Source organism: Sminthopsis crassicaudata, chromosome 4 (assembly GCF_048593235.1).
Source record: "Sminthopsis crassicaudata isolate SCR6 chromosome 4, ASM4859323v1, whole genome shotgun sequence".
Classification (NCBI taxonomy): Eukaryota; Metazoa; Chordata; class Mammalia; order Dasyuromorphia; family Dasyuridae; genus Sminthopsis; species Sminthopsis crassicaudata.
Window position 1 is genome coordinate 308,639,299 of NC_133620.1, and position 21,012 is coordinate 308,660,310.

The 21,012-nt window shown below is 33.0% G+C and overlaps 1 protein-coding gene across 3 annotated transcripts in view; it reads right to left on the reverse strand.

The window, feature by feature from the left end:
* MAP2K4 (mitogen-activated protein kinase kinase 4) overlaps positions 1 to 21,012 on the reverse strand; it is a 210,196-nt gene that overhangs the window by 62,416 nt on the left and 126,768 nt on the right. For all 3 annotated transcript variants that reach the window (XM_074312045.1, XM_074312043.1, XM_074312044.1), the window contains exons 4-5: positions 16,672 to 16,791; positions 1,095 to 1,214 (exon numbers count right to left, since the gene is read on the reverse strand). In XM_074312045.1, the coding sequence (XP_074168146.1) occupies positions 1,095 to 1,214; positions 16,672 to 16,791 (240 nt within the window). The remainder of the gene's footprint in view (positions 1 to 1,094; positions 1,215 to 16,671; positions 16,792 to 21,012) is intronic.

Here is a 21,012-nt window from a genome sequence, read left to right on the forward strand (position 1 = left end):
TACTGATTGTTTTCCAGAATGGCTATATTTGAATATCTAATGGGTTTCCATACCTCTTCAAACATTGATTATTCTCATCTTTTGTCATCTTTACCAACTTGGTGGTTAATGACAAAGTGTCAGGATTGTTTTCATTCTTATTTTCCTAACTAGTGATTGAAGTATGTGGTTACTAACAGGTTGCAATTCTTATTCTGAAAACTGTATTCTTGAACCATTTATCTACCAACTTTTGGTTTTTTACATACTTCTGTTAGATAGCTATATATCTTGGGTAACAAACAGTTATTCAGGATTTTTTCCCATTCATATGTCATGGGCTACTGGTGAGCCTCTGAAGTTGTATAAATCCATGCATTTTTATTCTTTGTTGTTCCTGTCACATTTTGTTGGTTGGACACAATAGGTCACTGTTCAGATTAGTATTAATCACTAGAAAATTAAGTTGGTTAAGGAGAAAAGGAATAGGACTACTGAATTAAATCTGATAATAACATACAATGTACAAAGCACAATCAAACCATGCTGATCATTTGAGGGATGACAACTGTAAAGAGTATTTCATAAAATTCCAGGACAAGGTAAAAAGCACAACTGTCAAGGAAAAAAAAAAAAGAATCAACTAAAATTAATTATTTTTCAAGTCCTAACAAGATTTAATTCTGATTCGTTGAGTCAGGTGCAAAGTGCATGACAGCTACTAATTCTTTTAAATAAGATCTCTCAGTTTTACTCCTTTTAAAGGAATAGCTAAAATCAGTTTGTCCCAACCAAACTAGTTCTAAAATATTCATGTTTTAACTAGGATCTTGTATGAGTTAGAAACTCTGCTACAAAATAATTTAGCTGATAGCCCATTGTAAAATTGCTTCTAGGAAAATGTTATTCCATCTAATATCATGTATTTATAAACCCAGGTAATACTGTTATGCAGAAAATGTTTGTAAACCACAAATTACTCTCTAATAGCTTCCTGCAAGAAGATATGTTGCTGTAATACAATTGTATGTTAAGTAATATTTTTTCCAAATTTTATAAGATTAACCATTTGAAATAATTATTGAGGAATCAACAATTTTAAAAAAGATACTTACTGCTAAAGTGATTTTGCCTAAAATTTCTTCTGGAATAACATCATCTAATACACTATATACATATTTGTAAAACTTGTCAAACGAGGTAGACATGAGTTCCATACAGATCCAACAGTCACCCTAAAAAAAAAAAAAGAAAGAAAAAGAAAAAAAATCCATTATCTTTAATTTATCCATTACCATTAAATTAGATTTGTTCAATAACAATCTGGTTTTTTTTTTTCCTCTTAACTATACCATTTCCTTCTTAAAATTTTATAACATTATGCAGAGAACTTCAAATGATCTCAACTATTACCCTTCTTTTAAAAAATTCCTTTCATAAAAAAATTAAGTCTATTTTTATCCTGGAATAAACTATAACAAAACCAGGAATATATTTTAACAAAAGAAATAAAAATTTAACCAATTTTAATTTTTCAAATAAGAAATACAATGTCTATAGTATCTAGAATGAGAGACTGGTGCTGATTTCATTGTAAAAAGTCAATAAATTAAAATAAATATTTCAAACTGACATTATGACCTAAAGAGAGATTTGATATATATATATATATATATATATTTTATATATATATTTTTTAATGTCAACCCTTTCCTCTTACTAGCTGGATTTTTCATATATAGTTTAAAAAAAAAAAAGGAGTTTTATAATCAGAAAGGCTCTTAAAGCTTTATTTTCAAAATGAGAAGCTGAGGTTAAGTGATTTAAATAATTTATTTTGCACTTAACCACATCTTATGTTTTACAAATTTTACGCTAAGTGCCAGAAATATAAATAGAAGACAAAAAGACAGCCTGTACTCTCAAGGAGCTTACATTTTAACAAGTAAAAACAATACATAAAAGGGAGCTAGGTAGAGAAAGAATGATGAATAGGGAAAGATGGAAAGAATACCCAAGCTGGAGCAAAGCTTCTGGAGAACAAATGTAAAAGTCTAGATAATAAAGAGGGGAGCTGGGAATGAAGGGAGAATGGCCCCAGTACCTTGTAAAATAAGCTTGAGCCCATATGGGGATTCACCAACAGAAATGAGGGCAGAAGGCCTCTCTAGGTTAAGAAGGTGAGAAGTCTTCTAGAAAGGAGGTGGAAAAGTGATTATCTCGAATGAGTTTTATTAGAGGTAGCTGGGATGTTAAAGACAGATAAGAATGAAGAGACTTTAAAAACACAATTTCCTTCCCCATCAGCTGTGCAAATAATATGCAATATTTAAGATTCAGAAAATGATTATCCAAATACATTGTAGAAAATTTGTAACCCATGTAGCCTCACTATTACAAATTGGTTATTTCCTAAGGACAAAAGAAGAGATGTTACAGAAATACTATCAAATACAACAAGGCCTGAATTGCATCTCTCTGACAGAGAACACAGGTGTAGCTCTTCCACTAGCAAACAGCGTAACCTTGGAAAGGTCACTTCCTCTCTCAATCTCAGCTCCTTCATCTATACAACTGAGAAAATATTTATAACAAGGTTATTATAAGACGATAAAATGGACTAATCCATACTTTTTAAGTCACACAGTTTATTACACAGATGTAAGCTAGCTTTAAAACACTCCTATGTTCTCCTCTTGTGAAGGTTGTGCCAATGGATTAGAAGCTCTGATAGACGTTACTAGGCTAGTAAAACTTCAAATAAAACCCTGTCAATAGACTATGTCTACTTTTCAAGGACTAGGTTAGATTGTGGGGAAGTGCAGTAGGATAATCACTTGGTAATTCTCTGGCCCTAATAATCCAAGGTAAAAAAAGAAAAAACAAAACAAAACAAAACAAAAAAAACTCACAATAAACACAAACTGACTCTCAGTTCTGTATGTAGTCCACTTTCCACTTTCGTAATTATGAAAGGGAATAGGAGGGCCAAAAATCAAAGTTTTTAAACCATTTATAGGTATTAACTTTAACAGTTGTCAGATTCTTATCTATCAAGAAGTAGTTATATCACTGAAGGAATGTTAACATTCTTGCTATAAGTAAAACAAAAATACAAAAAAGGACTGCAGTTGAGTGGAAGTTCTCACAGGTTCTTATGGAACTTGTTTGACTGAATCCTAACATAAAACATAAAACCTGGTTATCTTATATTGTCCTTTTGCTGCAATAGGGAAGAGTATCAAATGCTTCAAGGGGGGGAAAAAAAAAACCACATTTGGAGAAAAATAATTACAAAAAAAATAAGCCTATATACCAACATTGCAGAAGATAAGGAGGTAAAGAAATTCTACAGAAAAGTTTTAAAAATTATACAAATTAAATTAATATGTATTTTACTCAGTGATATCAATGCAAAGCTGGACATGGGAAAGAAAATGAACAATATACTGGAAAACATGGTTTCAGAAAAAGAAAAAAGAGGAGCCATTTATCCTAGATATTTTCTTCAAATACAAACTCACAATGCACTTATGCCAAGATGTTTATGCCAAATAACATCCCCAAAATAAGTGATATATTCTAAATGGAAATTAATAGTTATGAAGGTATGTTATTTTAGTAAGCTATCTCTGTACGATTATACTATTTAATTAGTAAACATTGAAATCAATAAATCAATAAATCATAAAATTAAAATCTAACTAAAATAGCTCCAACAAGCTAAAACAAAGAAATGGGTAGCTAATAAAAGACAGCTACATAGAAAATTATAACTTCCTAACAAAATTTAACTCAAATATCAAGCAGAACAACAACAACCAAAAAAAAAAAAAACAAAAAAACAAGGAACTGTCCCAGCCCGCAAATTTGTTCTACTTATCAGATAAAGATAGCAGCCCAAAACAGCATTAGTTTGGAATATAAAGTCAAGTATTATAGAGGGGAATAGTAAACAATTATTAATAGTATTGCATCATAAAAGCACGAAAAGTAATTAAGGAAAACATAAAGTTTACAGAAAGCTTAGTGATAAATCTAATTAACCCAGATCATCCCAAGAATATTTAAGAATGAAATTGGAAAGATGAACACAAACCAATGAAAAAATGGAAAAGATTTGTCAAGATTATTCTAATAATTTCCATTATCAATGAGAGATGGACAACCTATTCATACACTTAACATTATAGTTCCTTCATAGCAGGAACTGGAAGGGGCAAGGAGGTGAGAGGGGGGAAAAAAGCCAAACAGAATTCAGAGAAGGAACAGTTAGACCAAATATACATGGAAGAGATTCATGTTGGAGGCAACATACAAGCTTCTAAAAGACAGAAAATGATTCTGCAATAGGGAAGAGTATCAATTGCTTAAGGGAAAAAAAAAAATCTCAAACCAAAAATAAGATTCACATGGCCATTTTTGTATTTTTTACTTTTAATTTAAATTTGAATTTTTATTTTTCTGTTATTCTGAATTTGATAAATACTAGAAAATATGAGGGTCCTTATCACCTGTCCAGGATCCCCTCGCCCAACTAGTTCACTAGACTGTGGACTCCACTTTGGGGAGAGGAGTACAATCTAATCAAGGGCTGGTATGAGCCAGCCCCCATACCTATGGTAGGTTGGTGGGATGACCCAGGAAGGAAAAGTGTGGGTTTATAGAGATCAGAGGAGGCAGCAGCAGCAAACAGGAAATTATTAACTAGCCTGTCTAGTCCTATTTTGTCACAGATCATAGTCTAAGCAGTACAGTTGCATGTAACAGGATCAGATTATGGGGCAATTAGAGAATGACCTATAAGGACTGAAGAGTATTTTGTGCTTGTCTTTTGAAGTTTTGAAGAAATCTACAGATTTCTAAGAGATTCTCAGAGTAAAGGAACATTATGAGTTTGTAATAACACTAGTTGGTTATCCTAAGTTGATGATCCTGATCATCAAAGCCAGGTAACAGAAGAATAAAGATGGCAACTAAAAGTTCCACCAAATGGTACAAGCAAACAAGAAAACTCTACCCCTTTCTTCTTCATACATAATTGATTTCATGCTATCTTCCTATTCAGATTGTGAGTTCCTGAGAGCAGGAGCTATTTTTTTGCCTCTTTATATACTCAGCACAGGACAGTGCCTGGCACCTAATAGGTATTTAATAAATACCAGATGACTGAATGACCAGTATTTCCATAAACAGAAAAAATTGCATATGTAAGAATCACATATTAAACAGGGATAACTACCACAAATAGCTTGTGATTTGAAAAAGAATAGAAACAATTCAATATAATTTCAAAGCTATCTTGTTAATTTTTAAACTTCCTTGTCTATTGTCTTCAGTGTCTTTAAAAAAAAATACGAATGATGACTCTTTTTCTTCTTTCTCTGTATCTAAGTTCCCTCTTCCTTTCATATCTCTCTTTCCATTAAAATACATACCACCCTACACACACACACACACACACACACACACACACACACACACACACACACACGCGCGTAATAAATAATCATAGTCAAGCAAAACATTGATCCAAAAATGAGTATCACATACCTGAAATCACCTAACTCTGTCAGGCAGATAGCATTATTACATTTTATCATTAGGTCTTGGGACTAGTCTAATCAATGTGATTTACTGCAATGATCACAGTTCCTAAGCGTTTCAAAGTTCTTTTTCTTTACAAAACTATAGTCAATACATTGACTATAATATATTGTTCTATTTCATTTTTTTAAACAAAGACTTTTCTTTTTTGAAGTGTTTTTATTTTTATTTATTTAAAAGAACGATAAGGCCAACTGATTTATTTATTGTTTATTTTTTTATATAATAGTGGGTTTTTTTTCAAAATACATGCAAAGATAATGTTTAACATCCACTCTTACAAAACCTTGTGTCCCAAACTTTTCTCCTTCTCCCCTCATCTCCCCCCTCTTCTAGACAGCAAGTAATCTAATATAGAGTAAACATGTGCAATTCTTCTAAACATATTTCCACATTTATCATAATGCACAAGAAAAATCAGATTAAAATGAGAAAGAAAAAAACAAGCAAATAATAAACAACCACAGCACAATGGCGAAAATATTATGTGAGGATCCATATTGAGTTCCCATCCTCTTTCTGGATGGGAATTGCTCTCTCCATCTATTGCCCTGAATCTCCTCATTGTTGAAAAGACCCAAGTCCATCACAGTTGATCATCATATAATTTTGTTATTTGTTAGGATTACTAAGTGAGAACTCAGGTTGTCTGGACAGTGACAAGGTGAGAATTCAGGTTTTCTGGACAATTACAAGGTGAGAACTCAGGTTGACTTGATAGAGGGGGCAAGCTCATTGGCTGGGGTGGTTCTTCCCAGAAGCCCTTGCATTATCCCACGCCCATTCTCTGGGAGGATAAAAGAGACAGCACTGGGCCCAGAGATCAGATCGGCCTGGAGAAGGATAAGAGCTGGAGGAGATTCAGAGCCAGGATTCAAGAAGAAGACTCTCTGCATTGCATCAGGCTTGATGGGGCTCTTTGCAGGAAGGGAAGTCACTTTTCTGGACAAGAGTTAACAGCAACTGCCTGGAGACAACGGTTCGTTACAGGAAGAAGAATCTGTCAGAGAGATTTGAGTAAGAAGACACAGCAGATCTCTTCCCAGAGAGTGATCTGGCAGCTTCTAGAGACGACAGCTCGTTACATTTGGCGCCCAACGTGGGGCAAGGACTTTTGCTTATCCTGACAAGAGGAGCTAGACCAGACCTTCGCAATTTGGCGCCCGAACAGGGACAGACACGGTCCTGATTCCAGTGGAAAAGCCTCCCATCCAGATCTCAGTTTCTCTAACCCAGAACCGTGAGTAACAAAGAAACTTTGTTAAAGATTAAGTGAGCGTGCTAATATATAAATAAGGAACTTAACTTGTTAAGGGCTAAACCAGGAATCTCTTATAGCTGAAATGGGGCACATGTTAGCTAAATTCAATCCCTGGACCTCAGCTGACTCAACCCCAGCCCCAGAAGCAACCTCAGCTCCACCCCCATTCAGGAGTGGTACTATAGAGAGTATAATCAAGATAATTGAGGAGCAGAGTTTACTTGTAACCTGGGTACAGATTGCTAAACTCTTGGCTGCATTAAGATGCACTTCCCCTTGGTTCTTAGAGGAAGAAAAGATAGATGTAGATAAATGGAAGCTAGTGGGATATGAAATGAAAGAATTTCAAGCAAAAAACGGGCCTCGTTCAATTTCTGCAGAAGTATTTTATATCTACAACATAGTTCAATTAGCCTTAAACTATCAAGCAAGTTGTAGGAGAAGGAAAAGTTCTAAAAATGAACAGAGGAGGAAGTGTGAGGAAAAAAGGAAAGATCAAGATCTTTCCCTAGACCAAGAGGATTTAAATGAGGAATTATGGTATGATTCTCTTGAAGAAGCTTCAACCCTGCCTAGAGAACAGATTATTGACAGGCCCACATCAACCCTACCTTCAGAGGTGGAGGAAGAAGGAGGGGAAGAGGCAGAAACACAAACAGAATTGCCTGTGAAGCAGCCTAAGCCTATGACAAGATTAGAAAAAGCATTGGTTAAAGCTAAAAGAGAAGGACAGGATTTAAGTGATTTTATACATGCATATCCTGTGATTGAAAATATTGACTCTGTAGGTAAAAAAAGGAGAAGATATGCACCTTTAGATTTGAATAAAATTAAGGATTTGAAAAAAGGTTGTACCCTTTATGGGGCTACATCAGCTTATGTTAAAATGTTACTAGATGGTTTGTCTTATGAAGTCCTAACCCCGAATGATTGGAAATCCATAGCAAGGATATGCCTGGAACCTGGAGAAAATTTATTATGGCCTTGCGGAATTTCATGAATTATGTAAAATTCAAGTCAGATGCAATTTGGAAATAGGAGTTAACACACAATTCACTTTTGAGCACTTGGCTGGTGAAGGTCGGTATGGAGAGAATTCAGAACAGACTGATTATACCATGACAATATATGAACAAATTGCTAAGGCTGCAATAAAAGCTTGGGGTGTCCTCCCTGGACAGAAAGATCACGGAGAGGCTTTCACTAAAATACAGCAAGGTCCCAATGAACCTTTTGCAGATTTTGTGGGACGTTTGCAAACTGCTGTCAAAAGAACTATTGGAGAAAATGCAGTTACAGAAATAATGACCAGACATCTGGCTAAGGAAAATGCCAATGAGATTTGCAAAAGAATTATATGGGGATTAGACAAAGATGCTCCTTTAGAGGAGATCATAAGACGCTGTGCTACAGTGGGAACAAATGCTTTTTACACCCGGACAATGATGAATGTGGAAAGACAGGGTCCCTCCTGGCAAGGGCCTTCTAGAGAAACTCGGCGATGTTTTCAATGTGGAAAAATTGGGCATCTAAGAGCTCAGTGTAGGTATGGAGATACAGTGAGAAGACAGGGGGAAAGAAGACCTAAAACCCTATGTCCAAAATGCAACAGAGGACTCCATTGGGCATCAGAGTGTAGAGTAATTCAGGGAAATAGGATGAGGGGCCCAGGTCCAGGGCCCCAGGCAAAAAAGACTTGGGGCATGATGGCAGCTGATGTTACACCCAAAGAGCCTTTAGAAGGTCAGGACTCTGATTTGATCAACCAGCAGAAAAGCAATCACATGGCAGAAAGGGATTACCTGATAAGTGAGCCAAAAGGCAATCAGATTGCAAAAATGGATTACACTTGGGGAGAATACAGGCCTTTTAAACCAACAGGGCTGTGCCCAGTGCAAACAACTCCAATGTAATTGTCAGATGATGAGAAGAGATTTAGAAAGTGGTAAATAGAAGGAAATTAGATAGGTTAACTGCCTGGGAGAGAGGGTTTGCTTGTATTTCTTCAGCAGGAGAAGGAATCAGATGGGTGCCAACGAGTCATATTCGCCTTGTCCATCAGAGAGAGACAGAAAAAGAGAAAGACCTCAAAATAAAGGAGAAGATCTAAGAAACATCTGACACTCTGGATAATAAGAAGACTGTTAAAGAACTTTAAAACCAGCAGGAATCATTGGACTTCCTCACACAAGATGAGACTAATGGACAATGGACTTATGGACATTTATAAATCTTCAATTTATGATTATGTTATATACTTCTAGCATGTGTTATGTTACTATGTTACTATGTGCTTATGTAATTTATGTAATTATCTGTAATACTTCCCATATTGATGGATTTATGTTTCAAGGTCATTTATGTAATTATCTGTAATACTTCCCATATTGATGGATTTATGTTTCAAGGTCATGACTGTCCTATGTTCTAAATCAAAAGAAAGGGGGAGATGTTAGGATTACTAAGTGAGAACTCAGGTTGTCTAGACAGTGACAAGGTGAGAATTCAGGTTTTCTGGACAATTACAAGGTGAGAACTCAGGTTGACTTGATAGAGGGGGCAAGCTCATTGGCTGGGGTGGTTCTTCCCAGAAGCCCTTGCATTATCCCACGCCCATTCTCTGGGAGGATAAAAGAGACAGCACTGGGCCCAGAGATCAGATCGGCCTGGAGAAGGATAAGAGCTGGAGGAGATTCAGAGCCAGGATTCAAGAAGAAGACTCTCTGCATTGCATCAGGCTTGATGGGGCTCTCTGCAGGAAGGGAAGTCACTTTTCTGGACAAGAGTTAACAGCAACTGCCTGGAGACAACGGTTCGTTACAGGAAGAAGAATCTGTCGGAGAGATTTGAGTAAGAAGACACAGCAGATCTCTTCCCAGAGAGTGATCCGGCAGCTTCTAGAGACGACAGCTCGTTACAGTTATTGATCTCTACAATATCCTCTTGATTCTACTCGATCATTTAGCATTAGTTCATGTAAACCTCGAGAGATCTTTCTGAAATCAGTCTCTGATCATTTCTTATAGAATAATAATATTCCATTACCTTCAAATACCATAACTTATTCAGTCATTCCCCAACTGATAGATATCAGCTCAGGTTCCAGTTCCTTGCCACTAGAAAATGGGCTGCTACAAACATTTTTGCACATATGGATTTTTTTCCCTTTTTTATGATCTCTTTAGGATGCAGATCCAGTAGAGACATGGCTTAATCAAAGGGATTAATATATATAATAATTAATATATATAATATATATATTAATATATATTATATAAATATATTAATATTATTATATATATAAATATTAATATATATAATAATTAATATATATAATATAATATATATAATGGCTTAATCAAAGGGATTAATATATATAATAATTGGATATAATAATATAATTGGATAGCCCTTTGAGCCTAATTTCAAATTGCTCTCCAGAATGGTTGGATTAGTTCACAACTCCACTAACAATGTATTAGTGTCCCATTTTCCCCATATCCTTTCCAACATTATTGTTTCCTGTCATCTTAGCCAATCTAAGAGGTATAACGTATACCTCAGTTACCTTAATTTGCATTTCTCCAATCAATAGTAATTTTGAGCATTTTTTTCATGACTAGAAATAGCTTTAATTTCTTCATCTGACAGCTATTTACATCCTTTGACCATTAAAAATGTTTAATAGAAGAAGTTATTTGCTCTCCCTCTTCTACATTCCTTCTTCCCCAAATGAAAAACAGAAAAACAAAACCTTTATAATAAACACACAGTGAAGCAAAATAAATTTCCATAGTAGCCACATACAAAGTACATGCCTCACTCTGCATCAAGTCTATCCTAAATCATGACTGATCATTGTACAGATCACAATTCTTAAACCTTTCAAAGTTATTTTTATAAATTATTTTCCTGGTTCTACTCAATTAATACATTTATTAAATCCCATATTTCTATGAAATTGTCCTTTTTGCTATTTCTAACAAAATATTCTATTTTAATACAAACATATACCATATTTTGTTCAGCCATTTCCCAATTCATGGACAGCCCCTCAGTTTCCAATTTTTTGCCACCATATAAAGAGCTACTATCAATATTTTTGTATGTATGGGTTGTTTTTCTTTCTTTGATTTCTTTAGGATATAGGTTTAGGAATAGCATACCTGGATCAATAAATATGTATAAGATTGAAGCATACTATTTTCACTTTTTTGTTGTTTATTTTCTTCTCATAGTTTTTTCCTTTTGTCCTGATTCTTCTTTCACATTATGACAAATATGATATGTTTAATACGATTACAAGTAAAGCCTGTATAATGATTGACTACCATCTTAAGGAGGGATCAGAGAAGGTAAAGAGAAAAAAAGTGGAAATCAAAATCTTATAAAAGTAAATGACAATTCTCCAATTGATAAATGGTCAAAGGATATGAACAAACAATTCACAGATGAATAAACTGAAACGATTTCTAGCCATATGAAAAGATGGTCCAAGTCATTATTAATCAGAGAAATGCAAATTAAGACAACTCTGATATACCACTACACACCTGTCAGATTGGCTAGAATGACAGGGAAAAATAATGTGGAATGTTGGAGGGGATGTGGGAATACAGGGACACTGATGCATCGTTGGTAGAATTGTGAATACATCCAGCCATTCTGGAGAGCGATTTGGAACTATGCTCAAAAAGTTATCAGACTGTGCATACCCTTTGATCCAGCAGTGTTACTACTGGGCTTACATCCCAAAGAGATCTTAAAGAAGGGAAAGGGACCTGTATGTGCAAGAATGTTTGTGGCAGCAATCTTTTTAGTGGCCAGAAACTGAGTGAATGCCCATCAATTGGAAAATGGTTAAATAAATTGTGGCATATGAATATTATGGAATATTATTGTTCTGTAAGAAATGACCAACAGGATGATTTCAGGTCTGGAGAAACTTACATGAACTGATGCTGAGTGAAATGAAGCAGAACCAGAATTATATACTTCAACAACAATACTATGATGATCAATTCTGATGGATGTGGCCATCTTCAATAACAAGATGAACCAAATCAGTTCCAATAGAGCAGTAATGAATGGAACCAGCTACACCTAGCAAAAGAACTCTGGGAATTGAGTATGAACCAATTAATCGAATTCCCAATCCCTGTATTTTTTATTTCCTTCACATGTTAGTTGTTCACTATTTCAAAGTCTGATTCTTTTTGTACAGCAAAATAACTGTATGGACATGTATGCATAGATTGTATTTAACTTATACTTTAACATATCTAACATGTATTGGTCAACCTGCCATCTCGGGGAGAGGGTGAGGGGAAGGAGGGGGAAAATTGGAACAAAAGGTTTTGCAATTGTCAATGCTGAAAAACTACCCATGCATATATCTTATAAGTAAAAAGCTATTTTTAAAAAAGCAAATGGCAAAACCTAATATTTTTAAAGTATGCATAGTTCAATAGTAGCAAATCTGAAACTACACTACAAAGCAGTAATCATCAAAATTATTGAATATTGTTATAGCACATGCAGAAAGAAGTGAACAACATAACATAGTGAAGCATATAACAGACCCCAACTACAAAAATAACTCATTACTTGATGAAAAGTACAGAGTGAAATGGATAACAACTGAGCAGAAAGTTTAGACTAATTTTTCACATCATATGCCACATTTTTTAAAAGCTAAAATTAATACAGTGCTTTAAGTCTTACAAGAAACTGTATGCATATTTTATCTCACTTAACCTCACAACAAGAAAAGTAGTAGTATTATACCAGTTTTAATAGATGGGAAAACTGAAGCTAAAGAAATTAGAAGTAATTTGGCAAGGGTTACACAGTTAATAAGCAGCTGAGGTAGGATTAAAACTCAGATCTCTCCTTGCTTTCATGGCTAGTATTCATCATTACCTACTAAGAAGCAGAGATGAAGAAAGAGAACCTTCTTCATCTGAAAGCTACTTTCAGTTTCAGCATGCCTTCTAAAATCCTATATTTTCACCTGTCAGAGATGTTGGAGAATACACTCCTACTTTAGGTAGAAAAATGACTAGATGATTTCTAAGGATTTATGATTTACAGCAAAGTAACTGGGATAAAGATTGAGAAAGAAAGAAAAAGGAGAAGCAATAAGGAGCTATTCTACAGGTTGGCACACTCTCTGCTTTTCTTAGTCTGCACTTGTTTTTATTTTCAAGGCTCACAATTTATTTTTGAAATGAATTTTAAGATAATTTTACATTCTGAATGCTTCTATAGCTATAAATATATGACTTGAGTTTGATAACTTAATTTTGAAACCTGAGGTGTTTGACAATTTATTAGCTAGAGCCTGAGAGTCCCTTGTATGATGTAGAGCTATTAGTTTTGTTTCCCATTTTTCAATGCTTAGAGGTAATAATATGACTAAAATCAAGCACAGTTTTGAGCGTGTAGTACAATTTATTATCTAACTAAATCCACAATACATTTAAAATGTTACAAAAAGTTTTCAAAGGTCATAAAATGCTCCCAACACAAAACCCCATCTTTTTCTTTAATAGGAAAGAGGTATAAAAATACCAACCAGGAAATTTATCAGAAAAGGAAATGAGAACAAGATATAACTAATGGTCAACCTGAGTATGTCAGAGTTCCCAAGATTTTTTTAAAAACCTAGAAATAAGTTCTCTTATCTAAGGAAGATTTTTGACAAAGGAAATTGATATGAACACAGAATCTCACACAAGATGAGAATGCATTATTTTTAGAATTCTGTTCTTAAAATAGCCCTCAAAATGACTATTTTCATATACACAAAACAGAAAAGAAGACTACACATGAAACTATTTTTAACCGGATGTTTGTATTTTAAAATGTATATTAAGAAAAAAAAAAAAAAAAAAGCTCAAAAAACTCAGTAAAAGAAAACTCATTCCTCATTGCATAATAAATTCAACATATAACTTTCACAACTCTTGCTGGTCTATGGTCTTAATTTCTAAATTTATCTAAGACATTCTTAAATATTTACAGGGTTTTTTTTTTATCCTTTTACTAATTAATTTGGATATACTTAAAACTATTGAATAAAAGGGTACTTAATTTTTGTTTAAACTATTTTCTTATTAAAATAATGGCTCCTTAAATCTCACATTTTGGATTAATTGATCAAATTCATTTATATCCTTTATACTTGGTGATTATATAAAGTTTGATCCTATCTTTGTTTTATGTTGAAAAAACAAATCAGTCTAACATCTTCAGACTTGTGTCTGAAATAATTAAGAATTATTTCTTGATTTATAAAGTTTAATTAAATATAACTTCCCCAACATAATTACACTGAAACTTGTTTGCTTCTCACTCAATTATTTCTCTTTTTTCTCCAATTTGAACACTCCTTTTTCATGACTGGACCAGTGGTGTTAAATTAATTTTTGGAGTTTTAATTCTCAAGTATATTGATCGCTGCTTCACTGGAAAGAAAGAATAAATGAATGAAAACATCAGATGCAATCATATGATGAAAAGGGTGTAAACTTTAACGACCAAAAAAATCATGCCAAAAAATAATACCTACACTTCTAAGTTATACCAGATCAGATTCAATAAACATTTATTATTTAGTATCTATTGTATCTACAATTCCAGACACTGTACATTTAAATAGCTTTCAGTCAATTAAAACAAAATTTTATTGGACATGTACTATGAACTATGATAGACACAATGGGAGAATTTTTTAAAAAGCAAAAGATAAAATTCCTTCAATAAGCTTTTGATTTAGTTGTAGAGAGAAAACATATACACATTATAATAAAAGCCTAATAGAAGAGTAAAAAGAGGAATAGGTATCTATATAATGGCTATTGTGTCAGACACAATGCTAAGCACTTTTCAAAAATATCTACATTTGATGCTCACAATCTTGTGAGATGAGTACTATTATAATTTCCATTTTTCAGGTGGAGAAATTGAGATATAGGTTAAGTGACTTGGGTAGATTCTCATAGCTAACATATGAGACCTGAATCCAACCTAGATTTTCTTTATTCCAGCCCCCATTGTTTATCCACCACATCACCAGCCTCCTCTGGAATAAACAAAACATGAGCTAAGAAGATGAAAAGGTTTCATTAAGGAAAAAGAGGAATTAGAATAGACCCTTAGAAATTTAAGAAAGGCAGGGGAAAAGTTGATGCATATTACTGAGCATGAGAACAAATTCAGCAGCACAGAACGAGAAATTCTTAAGTTCTTATATGAGCAGGTAAGTTGACCAGTTTGGCTTTAGAGAAAGACCTCTGGAAAAGATCTATGATGGGCTAGACTGTCTGAGTCCTGGAAAATTAGACTAGAAACTGAAACCACCTTGTATGCAATGAGAAACAATGGAATGTCTGTCAGAACAATTTACATGAGAGCTGAAGTTTAAGAAAATAGTTTCTATAGCACTGTACAGGGAGAAAGAACTTAAAATGCAAGTGACCTACTGGTAGCTATTATAATAATCTAGAAACAAATTAATAAGAATTCCATTATCAGGTACGAAAGTGAAATTTTCTATCTCTTTCCAAGAAAAATCAAATAGAAGATATATAAAGACCGGCATGAAATCTTATAAAGGAGAAGTTTAAAATGATTCTAAGGTTTCAAGAATAAGTAAAAATACCATTAATACAAAATTCTTATGCCCTCAGTTTTTCCATTTTAAAATATAGATTGAAGTAGATGATTTTGAAATATTCAAATTTTAAGTCTATGAGGCTATAAGAGTAAGAACTGAGAAATAGCTATTAGGAGAATCATTTTATGAATGGAGTTTCAATAAGACACCAGGGACAAAAGTCAGATTTCAGGGATTTGAGGAGTAAATGTAGAATAAATCAGGTTATAGAAAACACCTATTAGACACACTGAATTTGCTTTCCTCAAGGAATACAGAACAAAAATAGATGCAAAAAAAAAACAAACAAACAAACAAACAAACAAAAAAGAAGCATTAGGTGGAAATTTATATACAGAATTGGAGATTATATAATTGGAAGGGCAAAGGACAGAGGGACAAGGGAGTCTAGGTACATCTAAAGCTGAACCAGTCATCAAACCTAGCTAGGTAATGAAATAAGTTTAGTTCATCCCTAATTTGAGTATAACAGAAATTATCACAGGGTGCAGTGGGCATAAACAATAGATTCTATGGATTTAGAGTTCTCAGTTTCGTTTTAGTTTAGATTGTTCTCAGAGAAGATTCATTCATAAATTGGTAGACAGAATAGTATTTGGTGTAGCCAGATCAACAGGGAGACAGGAAAAAGAAAGCCAAAAAGTATATACAATTAGAGCTATGCAATGCTGGGATTGGCTGCATCAAGTGGTGAACTGCTTATTATTACAAGTAGAGAGGTATAAGTTGGGTAAATATCTGTCAGAAGTGTTGTAGAAACATTTTTATACTGAGTAGGAAGATATACTAAGTAATCCCTAAGGTCTCTTCTAGCACAAAGATTATGATTTTTTAAGTGAAGCTGAGATGTTAAATGTTAGAGTTAGATGAATTCTCAAAAAAATTATTTTTTCTTATGAATATCCACACAATTATCCCCATGCTCTCAGAGATCCTATATCTATTAAAATTTTTAACTCAAAAAAAAAAGGAGCTAGATATAGTCAATATAGTTACTTAACCCTCTCTCTGTCTACTTCTCCTAATATATAAAGCAAGGAAGCTAGACTGATCTCTAAGGTCACTTTAGGTCTAAAGCTATGATCTAATTTTCTTTCATCAGTTTTGTATTCGTTTGTTTAAAACTACAAATGTTCATTCATACCTCTCTGAAGAGTGCTCCATAAAATTGAACAATATATGGACAATCACTACTTCGCATCACCACATCCAAGTCCATAAGAAGCTGTTTTTGTTCCTTTTCATCCACTGTTGACCGAATCCTCTGGAAAAAAAAAAAATATATATATATATCATGAAAAGTTATTTCACAAAAACAAAAAATAAATCTTTTAGGAACCTGTTTTTAAGACTTCTACCACAAAGATTAAAAACAAGCATTACTCTGAAAGTTCAGAAATGATATCCTAAAGTCATAAGAAAACTTTGCCAAAAATGAAAAACCAATTCAGTATTTATGCTAACTATTCATCAACTCAATATACCAGACATTTCAGAAATTTCTTTTCTGAATGACTATGGAAATCTAACACCAAAGCACATATTGATGATGATGAGAGTTATGCAACAAGACATATATGCTATGAAAATTAGTGCCCTTATGGCAACTATAAAGAAAGGAAACTATAAGGAAGGAAATATGAGAAAAATTATAATAAATTACATTTTTAGAGATTTTCATAGAATAAACTATGAGCACATGCAGAGACCAATTAAAGAATGTTAAAAACTGGATGGAGAAAACTCAGTTAATTGAGATAATTTGCTTTAGGTCACAGTTATTGAAAATTCAAAACTGAACTAAAATATATTTTCTCATTTCCAGGACTTTTTTCCTAGACCAGGTTAAAAACAAAAACCATTGTAACTTTAGGTAAGACTTTAGGCTAGCACAATCTGTATAGGAGAACCTGGAAATAAGAGAGAGTGCTTTTAAAATTATCTCTCTCTTCTTAAGCTGCTTTAAAATGGCATGATGTACTCTTGGAACATTGTGATGGTTCCTAACTACTGAATATAACACTCTACTAAACAATTTTAATACAACTGTCATAAACTGAAATAATAAAAAATTATGAAATGCCTACTATGAGCAAGTCAGTGGCCTAGATCTTTAAGAATAGTAAAAAGACAGCAGCAAAAACCCCAAGAGGTCAAAGCACACTCAAAGACTTAGGAATGAAACCAGGAAGATCTCCCTTTATAATAGTAAAGCAGGTAAAAAACAGGATAATAATGATTTTTTAAAAATTCAACAATATGTAATTTTTAGTTAGAATAGTACCATTCAGTTTCAACTTTATTAATGCATCTTATATAGTAAGCATCCTAATATAATGCACCTTATATAACAAGAACACCAGCAGTTTTGTTTTGTTTTGTTTTTTACAAAATGATAGCATTGTCTTCTAAAATTTCAAGGCACTGATCCATAAGTGTCTTGAAAGAGAAAGATAATCAAGTGAATTTTCTTTCATAGGTGAGAAACAAATGCTCAGAAAAACAACTGACAACCTCGGAGGTTAATGAGAAGCATTAGCTTGCACAGAAGGAGATGCTTCTCTTGCTCTAAGACATGTCAAATGAAAGGATTATAATTTTATTGTACATGACTTCTTCACTAGCTATTATCTTTTCTGTGTGGATAAACTGATTAATCATAATAAACTTATATTTGCAAATCATTTTGTATTTTATTTCCCAAATGAAAAATAAGAGAAAAAAGATTAGAACAAATGCTTATAGAAATCAGACATTCTTTCTTACTGCCTGTGTTTTTATTCACTTAATAGTTACAAACTTTGCTTTGGGTATGATATTTATAGTCATCTCTCAGTCAAAAAGAATATTTTAAAAAGGTAAAAATGACAAACCCAATAATATTGAAAAATGTTCATGTTGTGCTAATTTATGCAACAATTTTAATTATGTTTTTTATGTTTAATTAAGGTTTTTCTGGAAACAAATTTTTCTATTATAACTTTATTAGCATCTATATTGGAAATCAGAACTGCAGAAACTACTGAACAGAGGGTTGGGCAAGGTATTGGATATACACATGTAGTGACCAGCTCCTGTCAGCAATGACAATGAATGATCTAGTGGGATTAAGGAAAACGACTAATACTAATTTGTTGAGGTGGAGGGGAAAGAGGTTTTTCATCATATATTTCTTTAGATATATGAAAATATCATTGCCATGAAAAATTTGTATTGCTATGATCAGTATTAATGTCATAGTCTTTAGAACACTATATTTCTCTAAACTGGCTCTGTATAAAACTGGCTCTGTATGAAACTTTAACTATTTCTCCTCTCTGGCTTCAGTTTCATTATGTGTAAAATGAGGGGACTATATTAAATAACATTTAAGAACCCTTTCAGTTTTGAATTCTAAGTTGTAGGAAACAAAATAAATTACATGTTGTAGACAAAAGTTCAAGCTATTTTTTTTTGGCTAGTCATAGATGGGCATCTTTTTAAAAAATAGTTATTTCTTTCAGTGCTTACCATAGGTATTCTGTATGTACACAAGTTATATTTAATAAATGTTTTCAAGAATTACAAGGATGAATAAATTGGATCAATAGCTTGGAGGCCAATATCTAGGAGACTAGATAATATAAGGAAGAGATAGTAAGTTTATGCTCACTAAGTACCAGGTTAAAACATACTAGTAAATGTTTAGAAAAATAAATAAAAATATAATACAACATAGATCATATTAATCTATGATTGATCCACTTCTATTTGAATTTGACAGTGTACATTTATTGTACTGGTATAGTGGATACAAGGATAGACTTGAGAGTCAAGAAGAGTTAAACTCAAATTATACCTCAGCCTCAATTTCTTCATCTGTCAAAAGGAGATAGTAATAACATGTATTTCATAGGGTTATTATGAACACGAAATTAAATGTGTGTATATACATGCACATATTGTGTATAATATATGAGAGACACACACATACATACACCATTTAACTAATCCTTAGTTGCAATATAAATATTAGCTATTACTATCATATTCAAAAATATAGTTCCAGCAGCAGTAATACTCATTTCAAAATCTTCATAAGCCTTAATTTTTACTGAGGCCCAAAAAGTTGGCACAATTTAAGCAAGGAAAATCCCTGTTAAAAATTAGTCAGGCAGCTAGGTGGTACAGTGTTTAGAGCACCAGCCCTGAAGTCAGGAGGACTTGAGTTCAATTCTGGCCTCAGACACTTAATATTCCCTAGCTGTGTGACCCAAGGCAAGTCACTTCACTCCAACTGCCTCAGCAAAAAAAAAAAAAAAAAAAAAAAAAAAAAGATACAGTCAACTGTGGCAAAAGATCTGTTTTCCTACTAAAAATGAGACCAAGGGATACCAAGATTGAAGGCATAAGCAGATTGAATTTGTCATTTTTTAAGATTTAATGTGAAATGCTAGTGGCTAAGTTTAAGCAACACCACTTTTAGATTACCTGCATTTTACCCATTTTGCACAAAAACACATATGTACATACTTGATATTTCAAGAGCATTTCTAAATATACAAAACATATACACACATATATGTATATATGCATATATTAACATTATATTATTTCATTGCTCAACTCAGTGATAAGCAGGCTTGAATTGATTCAGACTCCATTAATTAAGTATTCTATGATAATTTATATTGAGAATTTACTTCTCCCAAGTAATTTTTCTAAATTGGACTAACAAAGTTAAAAAAAAAAAAAAAAAGGTTAAAAAAAAGGTCTTGAGAAAAGGAAATCAAATTAATCATGAACCAAGTCTAAAGTATTTAGAACTATATTAGAAAAATTCGTTTGCTCACAATTTATCTCTATTTGCCAACATTTTCATTACCTAGGTTAAACTACTAAAAGGAGATGAAAGTAACATTCTTTTAAAATACTTCAACAAGTCAAAGAATCTAGTAATTACAACTGGATATTTCCCTCAATTTAAAAAAGTGAAATTTTACTGAATTTAGAAAAATTTTAAAGTAGAAAACCAAAGCCCTAAACTAGAAACATGGCTAAACTATACATAGTACAAATAAAACTCAATTCAACAAATATTTATTGTGTTTAATATGTACAAGACACTATGCTGCCACATGGTAGATATGGCAAAAATAAATACAGTGTTCTACATTTCTGAAAAAGGTCAGCCATGGCAAATAGGACAAGTCCAGGAACAAAACCTTGAGAGAAGAGTATTTTCAAGTATGATAAAAAAGTTGATAATGGGTAAACTCCATCTTCTCGGTACCTTCCAAGGCACTAGTTTTGGGGAGACCTTAAGAAGAGAAGCTTGATACAATCACTTCAAGGCATATACTTGAATTATTAAGGGAAGAATGGGAGGATAGACTAGGTATAAGTGACAACTCAGATAATAATTCAATTCAATTCATCCAAAATTAAATGCCTACTTTGTGGAAGGCACTATTTGGGCACTAAGGATAAAAAAAAATGAAAATTT